This window comes from Rhinatrema bivittatum, chromosome 9 (genome assembly GCF_901001135.1).
Source record: "Rhinatrema bivittatum chromosome 9, aRhiBiv1.1, whole genome shotgun sequence".
Taxonomy (NCBI): Eukaryota; Metazoa; Chordata; class Amphibia; order Gymnophiona; family Rhinatrematidae; genus Rhinatrema; species Rhinatrema bivittatum.
This window is the reverse complement of record NC_042623.1, coordinates 185,386,964-185,410,249: the sequence shown is the minus strand read 5'-3', so window position 1 is coordinate 185,410,249 and position 23,286 is coordinate 185,386,964. Positions and strand designations below refer to the sequence as shown.

General features: G+C 45.4%; 1 protein-coding gene across 3 annotated transcripts in view; it reads right to left on the bottom strand.

Annotated features, from left to right (window-relative positions):
* The window catches only part of RUBCN (rubicon autophagy regulator), a 122,094-nt gene that overhangs the window by 82,591 nt on the left and 16,217 nt on the right, over positions 1-23,286 (bottom strand). For all 3 annotated transcript variants that reach the window (XM_029615098.1, XM_029615100.1, XM_029615099.1), the window contains exon 2: positions 4,160-4,304. In XM_029615098.1, the coding sequence (XP_029470958.1) occupies positions 4,160-4,304 (145 nt within the window). The remainder of the gene's footprint in view (positions 1-4,159; positions 4,305-23,286) is intronic.

Here is a 23,286-nt window from a genome sequence, read left to right as displayed (position 1 = left end):
AAGGGAAGGGCCCAAAACTGAAAATGATCCCCTAGTACCATGAACTTCAGGAATCTTTAATGGTCGGATTTTATGAAAATGTGAAGACAGGCCTCCGTCAAATCCAGTGACACCAGAAACTCTCCCTTGCACACTGCCATTATCACCATTCGCGCTTTCATCTGAAAGCATGGCACCTGCAGCACCAAATTGACCTTCTGTAGATAGAGAATGGGTCGAAAAGTCCCCTCTTTCTTGAGAATGACAAAATACATTGAGTACCTCCCTAGTCTCTGCTCCTGGGGGGGGGGGGGGGGGGGACTGGAACAACTGCGTTCAGGCACTGCAACCACTGCAAAGTGTCCCACACTGCCTCTCGTTTGATGAGGGAGGCACAACGGGACACCACATAAGCTTCTCTGATCGGGCAAGAAAATCCTGAGGCATAGTTACCGAAAGCTGCAGAAGTCAAAGCACCTGCGTCTGCAACTCGATCACCCTCTCCATGGTCAGAAACACGTTCCCGACACAGGTATCGAATTGAGCTCCCAGATATTCCAACGACTGGGATGGCTCCAAGTGACTCTTTGCCAGGTTCACCACTCAGTCTAACGACTTATCTCAAGAACCCGCTGGTCTGACATGATCCTGATCCACACGTCATAAAACAGATAGTCTTCCTCCGACGGCTTCCAAGGAGGAGCGGACCAGCCTGTCTTCATTGACTAACCTTACTCCTATGTCCCCCTGGCCAGCACCTTCATGGGAAGGCCTACGCTGCCCCCCGCCACCCAATCCTTGCTTCTGTGCTGTAGGCAAAGAACTCCTGTTGGAGAGAAACATCCTTGCATCTGGAAAATGAGCATGCAGCAGAAAAAGTAGTCTTCTTGCTGGTCTTATCTTCGGGCAATTTATTTCCCTTCGACTCCCCCAATTGCTTTATCAACTGTTCCAGATCCTCTCCAAACAGTTTTCCTTTAAAAAAGGGAGGTTACACAGCTGTGCTTTAGACTACACATCTGCCAAACAATTTCATAAACTCAAACATCTCTGCACAGCCACCTCAGAAAACATATTTCTGGTGGAAGTCAGGACCATGTCGAATAGGGCATCTACCACAAAGGCCACAACAGCCTCTAAGCAGGTGGCCTGCACAGCCTCATTTGCCGTCCCTTGACTCCTTCTCCTATGCCTTCTGCACCCAGCACAAACAAGCTCTCTGCATCAAGCTCCCGCAGACTTCCACACGAAGGCTTAAAACTGAGACCTCAGCCTTTTCAACAGAATCTTCAGCTTCCAATCCTGGATATCCTTCTGAGTGGCCGAACCTACCACAGAGATGGTTGTCTTCTTGGTCACTGCCTACACTGCCACATCTTAGGGAGCTTCCAAACTCCAAGGTCTGCTCCAGCAAGGAATATAATTTAGCCATAGCACTAGTACTCCCGATCGACCAATTTTTTCACTTTCTTTGGTAAAGGAAAAGCCTAAGTGGCCCTCATAGTCCATCCAAGCTAGGGTTTATTCCCTCATTGTCAGAATTTTTCTGCATGATCTTAATCCCCAACTCTTCCAACATCTGGAGAATTAGTGGTCACAGTCCCTCCTTTAGGAACAAATATCATCACCCTAGGATCATCCCCTTCCGTGACCGGGACATTCTCAACATCATGCATGGTATCCACTAATGTGCCCACAGGCTCCAGATCATCCCCCAGACCTCCCTGAAGACCTGCAGCATCTTCTGCTTCGTCCAACGTGCCATCTTCGCCACCAGAGGAATGACTCAGGCCGAGAAGCAGCAGCAGAATTCCACCCTAACTCCCCAGCCACTTTCAGTCTCATAGTTGAGCACCAGGTCTTCTGAAGGGCAGAGTGCTTAGCTCCTGCTTTCTTCTTACTTAGATAGGCTTTATGGAGGAGCACAACAAAATCTGCGGAGAAGTTCTCGGTATCTCTGGACTCCTGATCCAGCAGCCCTTCCTCATTCTCTCCCTCCCCTATCTTTCACAGGGTGCAGATCCACTGGAAAAAAGGGGAAGGAGGGAGGACCCATGGCTCCCTTGCAGAGGCCTGTTTTCTGCCATGTGTAGTCAAGATGGCTGCTTCCTCCTCAGACTATCATTTTGGTTGCCCTTCTCTGTACTTTCTCCAGTGCAACTATATCTATCTTTTTTGAGATGCGGTCACCAGAACTGCAAACCGTACTCAAGGTGGGGTCTCACCATGGAGCGATACAGAGGTATGATGACATTTTCCGTTTTATTCACCATTCCTTTCCTAATAATTCTTAACATTGTTTGCTTTTTTGACCGCCACAGCACACTGAGTTAACAATTTCAATGATACCCAGATCTTTTTCCTGAGTGGTAATTCCTAATATGAAACCCAACATCATGTAACTACAGAATGGGTTATTTTTCCCTATGTGCAACACCTTGCACTTGTCCACATTAAATTTCATCTGCCATTTGGATGCCCAATCTTCCAGTCTTGCAAGGTCCTCCTGTAATGTATCACAGTCTGCTTGCAATTTAACTACTCTGAATAATTTTGTATCATCTGCAAATCTGATTACCTCACTTGTCGTACTCATTTCCAAATCATTTATATACTTATTGAAAAGAACTGGTCCAAGTACAGATCCCTGAGGCACTCCACTGTTGACCCTTTTCCATTGAGATAATTGACCATGTAATTCTACTCTCGGTTTCCTGTCTTTTAATGAGAGCACAGCTATCAAGATTTTGGGTAGCTTAGGCTAGAGGGATCGTATTATATCATTGTCAATCCAGTTCCACTGGTTTCTATTAGAGTTTTGGATCAGATTTAAAATCCTGATGTTGATTTTTAAAGCATTAAACGTTTGTGGCTCAGAGTATTTGTGGTCACTGTTGACCGATCCATATTCCAGCTTCTCAAGAGGAGCTGCTGACCTTGCTTCTCTGTAAAGGGATGCTCAATTGCAGAGAACAAGGGTAGAGCCTTTTCAGTTGTGGCTCCAAGAGAAAACGGATGCCAGCATCACTAATCTTCACTTTCAGAGATCAGTCAAAACGTGGTTATTTCAGACAGCATTTCGAGTGAAGGAATCTGTAATAAGGTGAGATCTTTAATAATTAGATGGTGGGAGTGGGGGATATATTAAAGGGGGTATTACAGAATTATGCGCTTTGATTTTGCTATGGACATTTATTATTATAAAGTCAGTAGGAAATGCTTTTCATGGACTTGAAAGCAAAAACTAAAACAGAGAAAAGGTGATTCTCTGTCACCTTAAAGCTCCACAGACTTTCATCTGTGTAAACCTGGAGCTTCCACAGCACAGGGTTAAATAAAGTTCTTATGCAAGCAGCATTTTTCAGTTTTTAATTTTATTTTATAAAAACTGCAGGAAATAATAAATTGTGACTTTGAAAATTTACTTTAAGAGCATACTGGCTTGTAATAAACCTCCTGTCTAGAGCAGTCTGTGTAAATGTCATTTGTAACCCCACAAATTTGCTGATATTTTAGGGGGGGGGGGTCGAATAAGTTTGTAAACCACTGTCTGTACAATGTATAAACTACATATAAATAAAAATATATAAACAAATAAATGGACAGCAAAGATTGCAGGATCCCAGAAACTAGGAGGCAGCTAAATGGCAAAAACATAAGGGCCGATGCAAAAAAGTGTGCTGAAAGCAGGGGCATTAGTGGCACCAAGCAGCGGGCACTTTGGCTGCTTGGGGGGACAGACAGACACGGGACTTGAAAAAGCACATCGGCAGTAGGCGATTTTGCTGGTGAGTGGGGTGGGACTTGAAATGCTGCAGGTGTTTTGTCCCCACCAGTCCCCCACAGTGGTTGGGAGCCCTTGAGACTCTGCATCTGCAACTCTGGAGCTGCTCTTTAATCAGCCTGAAATCAGGGCGAAATCATTTTAAAACCAGGTTGTCACTTTTTGGAAAAAAATCTTGGAATTTATGGGTGAAAATAAGTTTAAACTAAAAACGGAGGGAGGACTCTACATACATTATATCAATTATAATCCATTCCTGATCGCTGCTGCCCAGTCTTGGACCTGCAGAATTCTCAGGTAAAGCCGTTCAAGTTCTGCGGCATCATTCACCCCCCCCCCCCCCCAGAACGCTACACCTTGCAGATAAACGCCAAAGACAGAAGCAAGAACAAATACCTTGTCCTGAATAAGCCCATGATAGAGGATATTGTTCATATCTCTGCAGAGTCGGTCCAAGCCGCCATATTTAGACCACACGTTGGGATTGTTGGTGGAGACCAGGCCTTCTACGGTGCTCTTCAAGTTACCCAGCAGCTCTTTCCTGCAGCGCGTTGGACAAAGAAATATAGATCAGATCTTCATGTACAGGCTTGCAAGGTCATTCACATCTAAGAGACCAAACGCACACATTTTCTCCTAGGCACAAAATGGCAGAAAAACTCTAAATAAAAAGAGCATCTGGCCATGGTGACGAGTGCCTCCTGTGCACAGAGAATCATTTAAAAAAGGACATCAATCTGCTTCAGATTCCAACAAGATTCTGTATATACTCTGCTCACACACAGCCAATGGAACGTACCCATTGCACTGCCACAAAACTAGAATGAGCACTTATTCTAAAGTCCTTACGGAAAGTAGATGTTTTATAACTAGCACTGCAAAGCGTCTTCTGGTGTAACACAGGATCTCCCACAGTGCAAGACCAGAGGCATGAGAGCGCCCAGCATAACACGGCTCCGAGCATCCAATAATCTAAACTGGAGGTGGGTTTGCTTAAAACGCAAAAAAAAACAAACCAAACTTTCCAATCCTAGAGACTGCTGTGCTGGTGTTTTCCATCCTAAATAGAAGTTGTGTTCTTGTGCTCTGTGCAACCACTGTACATAAGCCCTGGAGGGATACAATAGATGGCATTTGATCAGATTCTCCTAGAATATTTTCTGAATCCCAAGCTACAAAACATGCCAGACTATGAACCAGGATGGCTCTCTACCCCCCGACTCTTGTTTTTTCACTCTTCTACCTGGAACCCAAACCTAGCAGTAGGCACCTGGGATTGTATTTCTGCCCGTATGGAAGGAAGAGTGGAAAAACAAGAGAGAATGAGGATAGAGAGCAATCCTGGTTCGTTGTCAGGCACGTTTTCACCAGTGCTACTTGGAATTCAGAAAATATTCTTGGAAAACCTGATCAAATGACTGTAAGCCTCCAGGGTTTATGTACAGTGCTTGCACAGAAAGCCCGTGTCTGGGATTTTATACCTGCCCATGCCTTCGCCAACACAAGCAGCAAATGAAAGCAATCGATGCACGTCTCAGAGCACCGCCAGCACATTCCACATACGGCTGTCATTTTTCTCCCACAATGTGGCAGGTCTTTCTTCTCGACCCCCTGGCAAATCCTTCCCGGCTTATTCCACCCTCTTCTGCTTTCTCAAAACAAAGAGAATATGAGAGGCACGCAAGATCTACAAACACACCCAGGGGTACACGGAAACAGACACATGGAGCTCAAGGCAACCCTTCCATAACGGCCATAGTAGCATGGCCTAGTAACTGAGGTTAGACAGAGACCAAAAAGGCCCGGTCAGTCCACTTCGCTGCGATTTTGTGCACATTGAGCCAAAGTAAAGGAAATTCCCACATGGAACGCAAGCCCCAATCCCTTGTGCCTCACTTAAACTGTACTAAGTAATCCCCCGGCCCTCCAAACCCCACATCCAGAGTGCTGGGGGGGTTCCCATAGATTCCTATGAAGCTGGAGCAGGTCAGCATTTCTAAGCGTGTGCAAACGAGGCGTGGAGACCTGACGGGTGGGCAGACGTGTTTGCCCTTAGTTTGTGCCGACATCGCAGCCCAAACCTGCTCTGTGCATGTTCCCTGCCTTTCTCTACAGGAGACCAACACCACCCAAGCAGCAATACATGTCCAAGGGGATACTCGAGCTCTTGCATAGAGGAATGAGGCAGCTCATGCATTCCAGAGCTCAGAGGGCGGCAGGCCTAAAATGCGCCAAACACGCCCCATCGTTCAGCCTCCCGTACAGTCCTGGCTCCAGCTTTCAAGAGCAGCCTTTTTTTGTTTTAATTAATCAGCCTCCCTGAATAGTTTATTTGCCACAGTGATGGCCAATTCAGGCTGTTCAGGGTAACCAAAAGATCAAATCTATAGGATAACCAACATATATAAAAAAAAACAAACCATTAAAGCAACAGAAGTGCTGGGCTTCCAAAGAAAAGAGGAAACACCATGAGTTAACCTGGAAAGGAGGACAGGAATATCTATTTCTATCGGTGTGGCATACAGACCCCTCCATCACAGAGAGAAGAAAGAGATAGAGACTTAATGGAAGATATTCACAAAATTGCTATGAAAGGGGAGGTGCTATTGCTAGGGGATTTCAATCTGTAATGTCTTCGCGAAGCAGGAAGAACTGCTCCCTCAACAGGTAAAGGAACTCACCTGGGAGGGGGCAATACTGGATCTGGTGCTTACCAATGGGGAGAACGTTTCTCCCGGCGTAGTGGATGATCCTCTCCTGCACCATTCGATGATCAGATGAAGGCTCCTTCAAATGCGAAGGTCCTAGACTTTGTTAAGATGAGGGGAGTGCCTCAAGGAGTCGTTAGCTGGATGGTAACATCTAGAAGTAGATCAATGGGCAAAACCAAAGAGGGCAACTAAAGGAGAAAGAGGTCACTATGAAGTAGCTGAAAAAGGAAAGAGGTTTGAGGTTATAAACAGAACTCAGAAAGAGGAAGACCAGCATCGATATCTGGAAACGCTAAGAGAAGAAAGGAAATTAAGTCAGGAATGCAAAGATGCGAACGGAAGAAAAAATAGCAATTACGGTTAAAACTGGGGGAGAGGGGGCCAGCCTTTTATTTCCAGATATGTTAGTTATAGGAGGAAGAGAAAAAGTGGCACTGTGAGAGGCGAAGGGGGGAAATATGGAGAGGCCGTCAAGGAAAAAGCAAAATTGCTTACATATTTCTGTTTAGTGTTCAGTAGATAAGGGCCAGGAGCAAGACCACGAAATCTGCAACACAAACCTCAATCAATTTTCAGAAAAGTGTGTTTGTTAAGGATAAAGTGATGCAGCTGGACGGGATACATAGGAACGTTTTATGAGAAGTTCTGCTGGCTCCACTGGCTGACTTTTCAATACTGCTTTAGCGTCTGGAGGCAGACGGACGTGGCTCCTATTCATAAAAGTAGAAGGAGACGGAGAACTCCAGAAGGATTAGTCCGACCTCTGTGGTGAGAAAGTTATGGAATCGCTGCTAAAATGGAGGATAGTTTAGTTTCGGGGATCCAATGGCTTGCAAGATCCACGGCGGCATGGTTTTACCAGACGTAGGTCTTGTCTGACAAATCTGATCAATTTCTGTCATTGGGTGATCAGGGCAAGCACGAGCTGTCCTGTACTTGGATTTCAGTAAGGTCTTTGACACAGTACTGCATAGGCAATTTATAAACAAATTGAGCACCATTGGTATGGGGCCTAAAGAGACTGACTGGGTGGCGACAAGGGATAGTGGTAAATGGAGCTCACTCCAAGAAGGGGTGGGTGACGAGGGGTGTGCCGCAAGCATTGGCTCTTTTCAACATTTTCAGAAGTGATCTTGTGGAAGGACTATTGGGAAAGGTTTATGTTTTTGCAGATGATATCAAAATGTACACATGAGGAAGATTCTGGCAAAGCATGAGGAATGGTTGAGAAACTAGCAGCTAAGATTTAATACTAAAAAAATGCCATCATGTTTCTGTGTTTAATGGTATTTGGATTTAACTTGTGTGCAAATACTTCTTGGACGTTCACTGCAGATATACTAGATATTAGACCTGTTTTCAGCCTTAAAGCAGCAGAGTGGGCTACTTATTATAAAAAAAACTATGTACCGAACAGATATGGCACTTGTGTAAATTAATGTCTCAGCATCCCTATCTTTATGTGCCCACTGTAAACCGTTGTGATGGAAGCTACTTAACGACGGTATAGAAAAGTCTTAAATAAATAAAATTAATAAAATAAGAACATAAGAGATGCCATACTGGGTTAGACCAAGGGTCCATCAAGCCCAGTATCCTGTTTCCAAGAGTGACCAATCCAAGTCACAAGTACCTGGCAAGTACCCAAACATTAAAAAGATCACAAGCTACTATTACTTAATAGCAGTTTATGGATTTTTCCTCTAGGAACTTATCCAAACTTTTTTTTAAAACCAGTTACACTAACTGCTGTAACCACATCTCCTGGCAATGAATTCCAGAGCTTAACTATGCGCTGAGTGAAAAAGAATTTTCTTCGATTTGATTTAAATGAGCTACTTGCTAACTTCATGGCGTGCCCTCTGGTCCTTCTATTATCTGAGAGAGTAAATAACTGATTTACATTATCTTGTTCAAGTCCTTTCAGGATTTTGTAGACTTCTATCATATCCCATCTCAGTCGTCTCTACTCCAAGCTGAAAAGTCCTAACCTCTTTAGTCTTTCCTCATAGGGGAGCTGTTCCATTCCCCTTATCATTTTGGTCGCCCTTCTCTGTACCTTCTCCATCGCAATTATATCTTTTTTGAGATGCGGCGACCAGAATTGTACACAGTATTCAAGGTGCGGTCTCACCATAGAGCAATACAGAGGCATTATGACATTTTCCGTTTTATTAATCATTCCCTTCCTAATAATTCCCAACATTCTGTTTGCTTTTTTTTTTTTTTTTTTGACAGCTACAGCACACTGAGCCGACGATTTCGATGTATTAGCAGTTATGACACCTAGATCTCTTTCCAGGTCCAGGATGGTATACAGCCCAGGGTTCTGGAAGAACACATTTGTACATATTTGTATAAATACTCTCATGAGTAGGGTACTCAGTTTTGCATTTGCATGCACAAGATCAGATAATTGGTAAAAAGGAAAAAAGCAGCCTGGAAAAAAAACAAACAAAAAAAAACAAAACTATACTATGTATTAACTTCCATTTATCAACTGCTTTTCCAACTGGTACCCAACTGAATTACAAAGCCAACAAAATTGAGTTTCAAATACAAAATAGGCCAGTGGAGAACATCTTTACGCAACACTTCCTATAAAATAACTGGCAACATATCATAGAACGGAGTCACAAATAACCAACCCCTCCACACATCAGAGTTATACCTAAAAGAGTTAAACACAATAAAATAGTGAATTAAAAGCCTAACAAATTCAATTTTGTAAACTCCAGCAGTTTAATATTCTTCTGAAGAGGTTAACATGGACACGGGAGCTTTTAGCTAGCTTCGGGAACCTGGGATCTTGAGATATGCGCAGCTCTAATGCTGAGCTATTCCAGCAGTGGGGGGAACCTGACGCCACAGATGGGGATCCAGAGGAAGGGTTTTCTGCTGTTGTAGGCACAAACTGCAGACACATTGTGCTGACGAGCGGCAGCGTGACTCAGACTCCCTGTGAAACAATCACTCGGTTAGAAGGGGCAGACAGCGAGAGAACTGGCTGTTCTCTGAAATAAGAGAGGTAAATAGTTCCAATACATCCTTTTCCTCAGGGCATTAATCAAAATAAGTGGCACGGTGCCCAGCTTGAGGAATTCACACTCAGCCAACGTGCCAGCTTTCTACCACTGGTACTTCAGCATGCTGAGCCCTTCTGCCGTCAGAAAGGATAGTGTGGGCCGAAAGAACCCTGCAAATATACTAGATTAAAGAAAAACCCGTTATTTTCTTCATTTCTGAGCAGAAGAGGTACGTTTAAAAAAAAATAAATAAATAAATAATAATAATAATAATAATAATAAAACTCCAGCGCCTTACACAAAGTCATTGCACATTGCATGAGACAACATTTTAGGAGAGAGGTATCCTAACTCCCTGCCAATCCTGATCCCGGGGGAGGATTAGTCACCTTTCCCAGGACGAGCCTGCAGGAAAGTTAGCCGGCACCGTCTTCCCGCACTGCTCTCACCCGGACAGTACAGAAAAAGAGAGACTTCGGTTCGGAGTCCGAGAGCAGCCAGCTGGTGGCGGTGGGCAAGGGTGAGACCAGAGGGATAGTGAGGCGGCGACTTAGCGTCTCCAGCAGCGCTTCCCAACCTTTCTTCTGTCAGGACACACCTGACCGATGGTTCTCACATGCGTGACACACTGAACCCATGATCGTCACGGGGCTAGATGTAAACATGTACTCTGCTTCCACCCTGACACCCCCCCCCCCCCAACAATGGCTACAGAACAGAACTAGGACATTTCCCGTTCTATTTACCATACAAAAAAGATATTTCTGGTGTCATCTCAGTAACAGCAACATAAATATCCTCTCTCCTACCAGGTGCAATAGCCCTACTTATAAAAAAAACAGTAATTTACCACCAATGCATGTTCTATTGAGAAAACACAACAAATAATATTGATACAAATGCCTACATGCTAGTAAAATACTTCACCTCGGTCACACACATAGAATCAACCTCCACCAAGTACAGAAAGACCACAAATTACAAATATGGAAACAGAAACTGGAATGGAAACCCAAAAAAGCCACTCTGCATTCTGTGCAAAACAGAAATATAAGCACCTATCAGACTTCAGGATCTGAAATAATGTACACAAACTAATGCGCACAAAGTTACACCTGCATTATGGAACTCAAACAGTAACAACCCTACCTTTGAAAAAACAGCACTGCAAAAATTATACCAGGCCTAAACACCAATACACCCCCTATTAGGAAAACAGAACAAGCCAAGCTGCTATAGATCCCTACCAAGAAACTACAAGCTCGCAGAACACCCTTAGCTGGGTCACACACGCAGAACTCAGACAGACCCTCACCAAATACAGAATAAAGTGACCATAAAGCTAATGTGTTTGTTTTTGCGTTGTTGCACTGCATACAGTTTGGCTTCTTGCTGTTTCCAGTTCAGTGTTTGTCTCCACATTTCTATTTATAATTCCTTGAGAAATATAATTCTAAAACTAGAATATAATAAATGTTTCAAAAATGATAAATGGAACATCCAATCATTAAAAATTTTCAAAATTATTAAAAATTCTCCAAACACCAATAAAATATTTCTAACAGCAGACACATCACATAATACCCAATAATTAAAATGACAGTCAATCAAGAAAGATAAACTTAAAAATCCTCCTTTACTTACCCTCTCCAGCAACTCTCCTACTCCTTTCCCTTGCAGGCCAATAGCACTCACCAGAAGCAGCAAGGGCTGCTAAAGCTCTTTCCTCAGTCTCTCACACACACACGCGTACGTCGCGTCCCTGACCAATGTCTCTCTCACACACACACGTCACCTCCCTGACCAATGTCTCTCTCACACACACACGTCACCTCCCTGACCAATGTCCCTCTCACACACACGTCGCGTCCCTGACCAATGTCCCTCTCTCACACACACGCGTACGTCGCGTCCCTGACCAATGTCCCTCTCTCACACACACACGCGTACGTCACGTCCCTGACCAATGTCTCACACACACACATGCGTACGTCACGCCCGACCAATGTCTTTCTCTCACACACACACCAGTCACTTCCCTGACCAATGTCTCTCACACACACACGCGTACGTCACATCCCTGACCAATGTCTCTCACACACGCGTACATCACGTCCCTGACCAATGTCTCTCACACACGCGTACATCACGTCCCTGACCAATGTCTTTCTCTCACACACACCAGTCACTTCCCTGACCAATGTCTCTCACACACACACACGCGTACGTCACGTCCCTGACCAATGTCTCTCACACACACACACGCGTACGTCACGTCCCTGACCAATGTCTCTCACACACACACGCGCGTACGTCACGTCCCTGACCAATGTCTCTCACACACGCGTACGTCACGTCCCTGACCAATGTCTTTCTCTCACACACACCAGTGACTTTCCTGAGCAGTATCTTGCTCTCACACGTTTTCTCTTACTTACACACATGCTGGCTCACTCTCAGCACACATGGCAGCTACAGCACAAGGTAGCCAGTATGCTGCTATTAAAGAAGAGTCCTGACAGGCTGGAAACTGCAGCAGGAATGACCTCCCTGCCCTGCAGTGGAAAGATGGCAGCACTCAGCTGATTACTTGTGCTGCTATCACGGCACAGAGCATTCAGCCTAGAATGTAATTGCTTTTTGTTCTCCCCATCCCAGACATTTTTTTTTTTGCAGTTTGATTATTTTTATATTTTCTTGCTGGTGTCACGCTGGCACCATACTCCTGTAGCCCCTGGCAAAGTGGACAGCCAGCACCCATCTTCAGCTCCGGGCAGCTGATGGACGGCTTTCCCCCACAGCCGCGCGGCAGGAAATCCCGGCGGCCACGTTCGCAGCTGACTGCTCCGTGCCGCGATGACCGCAGCACAGGCAAACTGCTGAATGTAGCGGGGCCGGGGAGAGCCTTGGGAAGCGATTTCTGCATGCATGGCCTTTTCTTTTTCCCGCATGCCCAGTAAACATCACTTCCTCTTCCGGGCCCACAGGGGCAGGAAGAAGAAAAAGGTCATATCGCCGTTGTCAGCTTCCACAAACACCACTGCTGTTCCCCTCGGGGCTTGAATGTATTGATAGCCCGGGCAGGAACGGCAGCAGTGTTCATCTCGCTGAGGTGAGAGGGGGGGAGCGCGACACAGCGGTTGAGAACCTCTGGTGTACAGCAGCGCTTCCCAACCTTTTCACGTCGGAGGCACACGGAGCAGGCAGAGGGGAAGGCTAGGGATGTGCATTTGTTTTCATTTCATTTTTTTTTTTTAGTTCGAACTAATTAGAAAAGCGAGTTTGCTGACCTTAAACTGGGTTTTCTGGAGATGGCAGGATGAATTAGCCACGGGCAGCAAACCCAAAACGAACCAAAAAACTAAAATGAAATTTTGGACTCCTATGGCCAAAAAGAGCTAAGGGAGCAGTGAAAGCCCCCATCGGTCTGTCTTCCAAGTTTTAAAGCAGAAAGTAAGAGAGGGGGAAGGAGGAGAAACACAAATCCATCACAACAGACCAGTTCTCTTGCAGGAGGCACCACTGCATGCTGTCTGGGTCTGAGCGTCAGGCAGCAGTGACCTGATCAGGCCTCATGGCCCCTCCCTGGGTGGAAAACACTGGCTGTGGTCAGGGCCTTCTGGATTTCAAGGATTTTCATCTGGCGATCAACGGAGCTGCAGGTAGCAGGAGTTCCTTTCCACCGCTATTTGTGGCAACTACCACGGACACTGCTGTGGTGCCGCAATTTTGGCGACTGCAAGAAACCAGCACTGCCTGCAGCTTGGTGGGTCCTTGACTACCGAATGTACTTATGTTTTTGGTGTTTAAATTACTATTCAAAGAGGCGATTATATTAATTTTGATAAAGACAATATACAAAATGTTTAAGGTTTGCACAAAACTCCCCGGTAGTAAACTTAGCAATGCTCCTCTGCAGTAATCCGAGTCCAAGCACGTTCTCTCTCTCTCGTCTCCTTGTCACGAGTTAGTAGGAGGTGGACTATGAATGCTACCGTTCTGCCCCAGAACTGGATGAAAAACACCGTTTCATGCAGGGATCTGAACAGGAGGTGGACAGGTTCTGCAGCGCCGTGACCAGTGACCTCTGTGATAGCAATGGGCGAGCCACAGCCAACGGGATTTCATCCAGCGATTCCCACTCAGCGCAGCCCGGCCGAGGGACAGGCATCAGGCTTCAAAGTTTAAGACGCAGCAAGCGGAGGGCCTGAAAGCACTTTAGGAGTGTTATTATTTGTGATAACTGTGGGTGGATCCTTGGGCCGGTGGCAGGTGACCACACCCCTGGGGGAAGATCCCGAGAGGGACCACCAGTCAGGCTCAGAGATAGGAGACAAGACACACACTAGTTCTTTTATTAGACAGTATATGGAACCACCAGAGGTGGCAGTAGTGAGCTGGAACGCCCGGCTGGGCTGTAGTCCCTCAGGCACTGGAACAGCGATCCCTGGAGGCTGAGCTGTAGAGGAACTGAATATAGTGAGTAGGCAGGGTATGCAGAGATCAGGAACAGAGCCTTGATGGTAACACTCACACAATAGTCTCTTGAGGCGGCCCAGGAGATGGTATGCATTAGGCCCTTGAGGAGCGAGTACCTGTACCCAGGGAAAGCTCTGAGAGATAGATGGAAACTAATAATGTTGTAAGCAGCGATGACTTCTTAGCAGAGGTGGTATTCAGGAGCATGTCCGGGACATGGGCCCTCGAAGAGCAAGTACCGGTTCCAGACTGCGACCTGAAAAGTAAGAGAGCGAGGCCCCCCGAGGAGCGGGTACCCCTGATAAAGTCCGAGGAGGCAGAGTAGCAAGGTAAGCGGAGAGCGAATCCCATCCGCAGCGATACCTGGAGGCAGCTAGGTAGGAAGCCCTTTGCTAACTCAATTAGCTAGCAAAACGAGACACCTTAAATATGTGGCGATGACATCCTTTCAGGGGGACGCCCCTGAGGTTCGCGCCATGCTGGTACTTGAGTCGGGGCCGTGCCGCGTGCGCCCTTAGGCTGCTGGGAAACATGGCGGATTGCAGCGTCCAGCCAGTCCGGGGACGCTGGAGGGGAACGGCAAGATGACGCCGCGGCAGCCAAACTTCCAACAGGCAAAGAGGGAGTCGCCAAAGAGGTAAGGTGGGCGGAGTGGAGACATCGGGCAGCGATGGTCGCAACAAGGAGTCTCTGAGGAAGAAGCCCTTTCAAAATGGCTGGCTCCTGGGGGTAGACTCTGCCGCGGACTTAACAAGGGCTTAAAGGTGTAATAAAGCCCACCTACCTGGTGAGGGAAAATATCCTCTCATAGGAAGCCTGGTTACCATGACACAGATCTGAATGTGCTCCAGAATCAGAGGAAAAATGTCCTTTTTCTTGTCGCCTACATCACGTGGGTGGTCTGCCTGAATAAGTCTCACAAACTGGAAGAGCAGAACAGGTTGGAAGTCACCAATTTTTTCTGATCAGAGAATGACAGGGTGTCTGGCAAGGAGTAGAGGGGAGGACAACATCTGATGAGTCACAGTGTGAATCACCAGACAAAATGGGCTCAGTGAGAAAGGGAAGATATTCTTAATGTTAACCATTCACCCAGAAAGCAATTCTATTTTCAGATGAACTTAGTGTAGGTGAAACTGAATGTTACTCCCTTCACCTCCTCACCGAGTCCCAGAGGCAGCTCTGGACCTCATGCTCTCCCCTGGTCTGTTCTTCTCGTTAGCCTTCTTGCCTGGAGGTTTAAATGCGGAGGGTACTAGGAGCCATTTTAAAAAAAGAGGAAGCAGCAGTGCTCTCTCACAGTGCCCCTGTGTAGGAAACCTCTCTCAGTGAGTCACCCCAGCAGCTCACACGGTCATGCGAGCAGGAGGGGCTCCTGGCGGTGTTCACCTGGGAAGACGACGGGGCGATCTAGGCCAATACTCTGCCGCATGCCGCCCCGGCAGCAGAGCTGGCTAGAATCCATATAACTGTACGCAAGATAAAGCCACTGAGGTTATTTAGGAGTGCTTGGGAATGAAGTAACTGCAAAGCAGGCAACTACTTACATTGGTTTTAGAGAGAAGAGCAATTAAAAAGGTGACAACACTGGGGTCACATAACCTTTCACAAGGCTTGCTGTAAGTATCTTCAGCTCCTAGGCCCAGGTTTTCAGGGCAACCGTGTTAGTCAAATTAGCTTGGAGGCTAAAACAAGCATGCAAATCTGATAACATGAAAGCTAAATAACTTTCCCTGTAGTTGCCATTTTCATTTCTTTCAAGGTGAGGGAAAGGAGCTTGGAGTGCCATAGAAAAACCGAAGGCAGATCAGAACCGCAAGGCCTATCTGAGCAGGCCAGAGGTCCGTCCTAAACCACCCTCTCTACCTACTAACAAAGAGAATGGGCGTGCACAACAAAGAGCGCACGCGCAACAAAGAACGAGAGCGGGCGCGCGACAAAGAACGAGCGGGACAAAGAGAACAATTCCATAGCAATTAAAACCATTCCTTCTCAATTCCCATATACAGCAACTGGCATTGGCGCCATTGCCACACACCTCTGCAAACCTGTTCAAGGCATGGCTACCTCTACTAGCAAAATGCATCATCATTTTACTACCAATCACCACCTCTCTTTCTATAAAAGTGGTGAAATCTATTTGTGCACTCCATCAGTAAAACACCACACCCCGAGAGCTCTGTAGAAACCAGATCACATGGACTATTTTTTAGGTAAACAATGACAGAAATGTCAACATGAAAGTTATTTCAAGAGAAGACATTTAAATATTAGAAATGCAGCCGTAACAGAGTTGTGCAATAAGCAGAGGTAGTCTGGCAGAGGCAGAATTGGTCTGATGAACAGGTCTCAACTTTCCAAGAAACTTCACACATACACTCTAATGATTATTAAATATAGAGAGCTGTCAGTTCAGCTTGAAACCTCACCCTCTTTTTCACTGTGGTATTTCAGAGGAGGAGCTGGGGGACATAAAACTTGACAGAGTAAATTCACAAGGCTTGCTTCAGCTGCAGTCTTCAAAATGGTGAAATTTGTACTTACCAGATCGTTTCCTTTCCTTCGGTCCTAGCAGACCAGTCCACACTGGACTGTGGGATTGCCCCTGTGTACCACCTTCTTACATCACTTTTGATATATATTAGAGGATAGCTAGGCGGCTCTTCAGTAGCCTCTTGCCCTAGCTGAAGATCCAATCCTTATCCACGTCTTTTCTGCCCCCTCCACTTTTCTTTTTTATTTGGAAAAGGCAATGTCTTGGCTCTATATCCATGTGACTAAATGCATGCCGTTATCACTAGGGACAGAGGATTCAAGTCCTTTTGCCTTCCTCTTTTTTCTCCTAAACATACTACCCACCCCACCCCTTTTCTTTTGAGAAGGGAATTTGGACTGGTCTGCTAAGACTAAAGGAAAGGAAATTACCTGGTAAGTTCAAATTTCTTCTTCCTTTTTGTTCTGCAGATCAGTCCACACATGCAGGATATACCCAAGTAGTACCAAACTTGGGTGGGCCACAGCCCTTGTATCCCCCCCAACACCATTCTACTAAACCTTTTAAGTCCTCCTCTGCCTGCAGGTCTAACCTGTAATGCTTTGTGAATGTACCTCAGTAAGACCAAGTCACTGCCCTACAAATATCTTGTGGTGTTGCCGACCTGCTTTCTGCCCATGAGGTTGTTTGTGCCCTTATTGAATGTGCATACATCATCATCGGGTCCTGCTCACCCTGCCAACATATGCTATTATTGCTTCCTTAATCCAGTGTGCAACTGAAGCTTTGGATGTTGCCTGGCCTCTTCTTTTGTCTTTTAAAAGGACAAATATTCTGTCTTCCTGAACTCACTGGTTACCTTCAAGTAATGCAACAGTACCCACCGGACATCAAATGGATGGGGGGACTACCTTCTGGTCTCCAAACTTGTCATTGCCAGTAAACATTCCTTGCTTTAAGTGAAATTCCAACATTATCTTAGGAAAAAAGGATGGTACAGGCCAGATGGATATCTTGCAGTTTCTTCAGTATGGCCTGGGGGAAAGGTCTAGCCTTGAACTGTCAAGGTGCAGATGGCAGCCTTGCCACGTTTGAGGGACAGATTACAAAAGGGCTCATTAGATCACACCTGGATATTGTGTATTTTTTAACAGAGTGGTAAAACACATATGCCTGCCGAAGCATCGGGTAATACCCACACAGGAGTTTGAGGTGGTACCGAGGGCTATGACTAGTGCATCCTTTGAACCTTTGAAAGGGACAACATCGAAGGTAGTCTTCCTAGTGGTAATATATCACCAGGAAGATTTTGGAAATCTAGGCCTTGTCCTGTAGGAAGCCCTACCTAGTAAAACATAGGGACAAGGTCTTTCATCTGTGCGGGGGAATTTTTCTCCTCCCACACCACCTTTTGAACACCTTCCAGACTCTAATGTAAGCCCAGAAGGTAGAGTGCTTTCTAGACTTTAGTAACGTGGCAACTACCTCCTTTAAGTAACCCTTTTCTTTAGCTTACTGCTCTCAAGAGTCGAGCTGTAAGATAATATCGACCTGGATACTCCATGGCCACTGGGCCTTGTCTGAGCAGGCCCCTGGCCTTCCCTAACTTCAATGTGCAGGCTCTGCTTAGACTCAATAGGTCCGCATACTAAATACTCCTAGGCCAGTCTGGTGCTACCAGAATGACCCAGCCCTTGTGATCTGCCAATTTCCTCAGTATTCTCACTACAAATGGCCATGGCGGGAAGACGTACTAGTCTGCTGGCCATGGCTGGACTAGTGCATCTAATCCCTTTTCTAGGTGCTGCTGAAGAAATTCTTCACCTTGGCATTTGTGTTGCCATCAAATCCCAACCAAGCCTTCCCCATCTCTCTACTATTTTCGTGAATGCCTCGCCCGCTAGTTTTCATTCCCCCTAGTCTAGTTTGTGCCTGCTGAGGTAATCTGTTTGTATGTTCTCCAACCCTGTTATATGGCTGGCCATCAACCCTGTCAGATTTGCTTCTGCCCAAACCAGCCGTTCCACCTCCTTGCCTGTTTGTGTAAACCACCACTGTGATGCTGTCCAAGAGCACCCTTACTGACCTTGCTCTCACTGTGGGGCTTAACTCCCTGCTAGTCTTGTCCTATCTTTTCTGTATCTCAGTTCCATTAGGTTTGATTACCTTTCTCTCTCTTTTGTTGACCACATACCCTGCTTCACTTGCCCCTCAAAGTGAACCCCTAGCCTTACCAGCTGGCATCACCTATCAAGAGTAACCCACACTGGTGGGATCAGGCTGACTCATATTGCTAAATTGCTGTGTCAGCCACCACCATAGACTGGCCCTGGCCTCCACTGTCAGCTTGAGCCTCTCCCCATATCTTCAACTGTTGAGTTCTACTGAGATAGAGAACTCCTCAGAGAGCACATATGAGCCTTTACCACCACCTCTATGAAAGTTGCCACTGAGCCCAACACCTACAAATATTCCCTCACTCTGGGCCTCCTGCTTGCTGCCAGATTCCTCATCTACTATCTCAACTTGTTGCTCCTCTCCTATATCAAGAACACTTTCCCCTGTGTGGTATTGAACAGGGCCTCTAGGTAGATTAGTCTTTGGAATGGCTGGAGATTGCTCTTGGCCTTGTTCACCACCCACGTCAGTGACTCGACAAGCTCTCCTGCTCTCTTCCTCCAATCTGGCACTGATGAGCCAACTGTCTAAATATGGGTGTACTGGGATGCTATTCCTTCTTAGGAATGCTGCTACCACCACCATTACCTTCATGAAGGTCCTTGGTGCTGTAGCTATCCCAAACGGCAGTGTCTTGAATTGGTAATAGTCCCTTAGTACCACAAGCCTGAAATACTTCCAAGGGTTTCTCTGATGGGAATGTGTAAATATGAGCGTTCCAGGAAGGTCAAAAATTCTCCCTTCTTGATTTCCTCCATAACAGACCTAAACATCTCCATGCTGAAATGTTGTACCTCGAGGGCTTTGTTCACTCTCTTCAAATCTAAAACCAGGCAAAACATCCTTTCCTTTTTGGGCACCACAAAATATAGGGTATAGCATCCTCTATGAGAGTGGCACTGGAACTATAGTTTCTAGTGTTTTTCTGAGGGCCTTCACCTGCACAGGGATGTTAGAAAACATTATGGGCGTACCCTAGCCAGACAACTTTGGACCCACTCCTCGGGGGGGGGGGGGGGGGGGGGGAGTTTTAAATGGCTACCTACTAGGGGAAAAATCGAGGAGTAGGTCCTCAAACCATCATTTCAGCCCTTTAAAAATCCCTGGGCCTTGGGGACTTTATCTCAGGACCATCTTTGGTTTGCCTGAAATGGTTGCATTTACTGGGGTTTAAAACCTGGCCCCTTTGTGTCTTAACCTGCTTAAAACCTTTACATTCCTTGGTCTTTAACCTAAAAAAATCTCCCTGGTGTCCTAGTCCTACCCTCTGGAAGCTTCTGCAGCTTTGCATTATAGTGTCCAGCCCTTCTCCAAATAGCAGGCAGCCCTTGACGGGCAAGACGCTTAGTCTCGATTTCAAAATCATCCCTGCTGCCCAATGCCTCGGCCACAAAACTCTCCTTGCCACTACCCCAAATGTCATCTGTTTGGCCGAGATCCTAATGAAATCATACAGCATGCTGCCAGGAAAACAGCCTCTGACTCTAGGTAAATTTTCCCCTAGCACTTCTTCTTGGAGCTGCTGGGGCCACTTGATCATTGCCCTGGCCACACAGACCCCACACACTGCAAAACGATAGGCTAGCGATAGCCATCTCAAGTGCATTTTTTCAGAAAGGCTGCTACTTTCCTGTCCTGTGCATCTCTCAAGGAAGCACCTCCTTCCACCAGAACAGTTATCTTTTTTTGACACTGCTACTACTGGTGCATCTACCTTCGGCACCTTAAACTACTCATTGCAACAGATGACAATAAGTAAGTTGAGTGTACTCAAGTATTTTTATTTCACAGCTGCATCTGGGGTAACCCATTCACCATCAACCATTTCTTTGATGGCATAGTGGGATGGGAAAAGCCTTCAGTGGTCTCCTGATTCACCTATGGATCAGCTCCCCCTGTGAGCCCTTCTCCTCTCTCTAAGAACATAAAAATTGTCATATTGGTCAGACCAAGGGTCCATGAAGTCCAGTATCCTGTTTCCAACAGTGGCCAATCCAGGGCATAGGTACCTGGTAGGATCCCAAGGGGTAGAGAGATTCCAAGATGTTTATCCCAAGAAGCAGCAGTGGATTTCTGCAACTCCACCTTAATAATGATGGTTTATGAACTTTTCCAAACCATTTTTAAATGCAGCTACACTAATAACTTTTACCACATCCTCTGGTGGCAAATTCCAGAGCTTAATAAAAAAAAAATTTCCTTTATTAGTTTTAAATGTATTACCTCGTAACTTCATTGTGTGTCCCCCCAGTCTTTGTACTCTTTGAAAGAATAAATTGTTTACTCATTCCATGCCACTCATTTTATAGACCTCTATCATTTCTCCCCTCAGCCGTCTCTTCTCCAAGCTGAAGAGTCCTAACCTCGTTAGCCTCTTCATAGGGGAATCGTTCCATCCCCTTTATCATCTTGGTTGCCCTTCTCTGTACCTTTTCTAATTCTGCTCTATCTTTCTTGAGATGTGGTGACCAGAACTGCACACAATACTCAGGATGAGGCTGCACCATGGAGTGATACAGAGGCATTATGATATTCTCTGTTTTATTCTCCATTCCTTTCCTAATAATCCCCAGCATTCTGTTTGTGTATGATATATGAACACAAGATGAGGTCGCACCATGGAGTGATACAGAGGCATTATGATATTCTCTGTTTTATTCTCCATTCCCTTCCTAATAATCCCCAGCATTCTGTTTGTGTATGATATATGAACACAAGATGAGGATGCACCATGGAGTGATACAGAGGCATTATGATATTCTGTTTTATTCTCCATTCCTTTCCTAATAATCCCCAGCATTCTGTTTGTGTATGATATATGAACACAAGATGAGGATGCACCATGGAGTGATACAGAGGCATTATGATATTCTCTGTTTTATTCTCCATTCCTTTCCTAATAATCCCCAGCATTCTGTTTGTGTATGATATATGAACACAAGATGAGGCTGCACCATGGAGTGATACAGAGGCATTATGATATTCTCTGTTTTATTCTCCATTCCTTTCCTAATAATCCCCAGCATTCTGTTTGCTGTCTTGGCTGCTGCTGCTGCACACTGAGCAGAAAATTAACGTATCATCAACGATGATGCCTAGATCCTTTTCCTGAATGGTGAATTCTAATGCGAAACCTTGCATTGTGTAGCTATAATCTGGGTTACTCTTCCCTAAACGCATCACTACATTTTATTTGCCATTTGCATGCCCAGTCTTCCAGTTTTGCAAGGTTTTCTTGTAATTTCTCACAGTCCTCTTGTGATTTAACAACTCTGACTAATTGTGTGTCATCAACAAATTTGATCACCTCACTCAGTCCCATTTCCACGTTTATTTATGAATATATTAAACCGCCGTACTCTCAGAACAGATCCCTGGGGCTCTTCACTATTCATCTTTCTTCACTGAGAAAATTTACCATTTAGCTCTACTCTGTTTTCTATTTTTTTTAACCAGTTCATAATCCACAATAGACCATTGCCCCCTATCCCATGACATTTTAATTTCCTAAGTCGTCTCTCATGAGAGGCTTTGTCAAATGCTTTCTGGAAATCCAATTACACTATTTCAACTGGCGCACCTTTATCCACGTTTATTTATGCAGATTGCTGAGGCAAGGCTTCCCTTAACTAAATCCATGTTGGCTTGGTCCCATTAAACTATATGTTCAGCAATTTTGTTCTTTATGATGGTAGAAACTATTTTGCCTGCCAAAGACATCGGACTCATTGGTCTGTAATTCCCTGGATCAGCTCGATGCCTTTTAACAAAATTGGCATTAACATTGGCAGTCCTCCAGTCTTAGGTACCATAGACGATGTTAACTATAGTTCACAAATTTCCAATAGCAGATCTACAATTTCATTTCTCAGTTCTTTCAGCACTCTGGGATATATACCATCTGGTCCAGGTGATTTGCTACTCTTTAGTTTTCAATTTGTTCTAGTACATCTTCCAGGTTCACTCAGATTTGTTTCATTTCCTCTGGAGAGCAGTTCCTTGATCCTCAAGAACCTGGTAGCCCCTTGTTTAAAAACACAAAAAAACTGCAGATTTGCTCTCTCTCTCTCTCTGCCCCTGTCCGTCTCTGGTGAAGGAATGGCAAAAATAAGTAAAAGCCATGTCTATTTATCTGCAGACAGTGGCTGTCAGGAGGTGGTACGTAGCGGCTGAGCAGTTTTATTTCAGTGGGGAGGAAAGAGTCCAAAGGAGGGTTATTTGATGTTTGCTGCATGGGTGTGCACACAGCAGACATGCTTATTCTCTCTGGGGCAGGAGATACCCAATTCCCCACCATTGTTTCTTCAATGGTGTTTACAATGGGTAACAGTAGCTGTATATCATCTGCGTATATGTAATGTATGATTCCAAGTCCTGCTAGTAGGTCACATACTGGGAGGAGATAAATGTTAAAAAGAGTGTTGCCGACAGGGCTGATCCCTGTGGGACACCGGTTAGCAGTGTGACTGTCTGAAAGTGTATTTTTGATTTGTACTTGAAAACATCTATTGTTTAAGTATGACTCAAACCATTTTATTGTTTTATTAGTGAGTCCTGTTTCTTTCAGTCTATTGAGTAGTATTTTGTGATTTACCGTGTCAAATGCTGCGGAGAGATCTAATAGAACCAGAATGT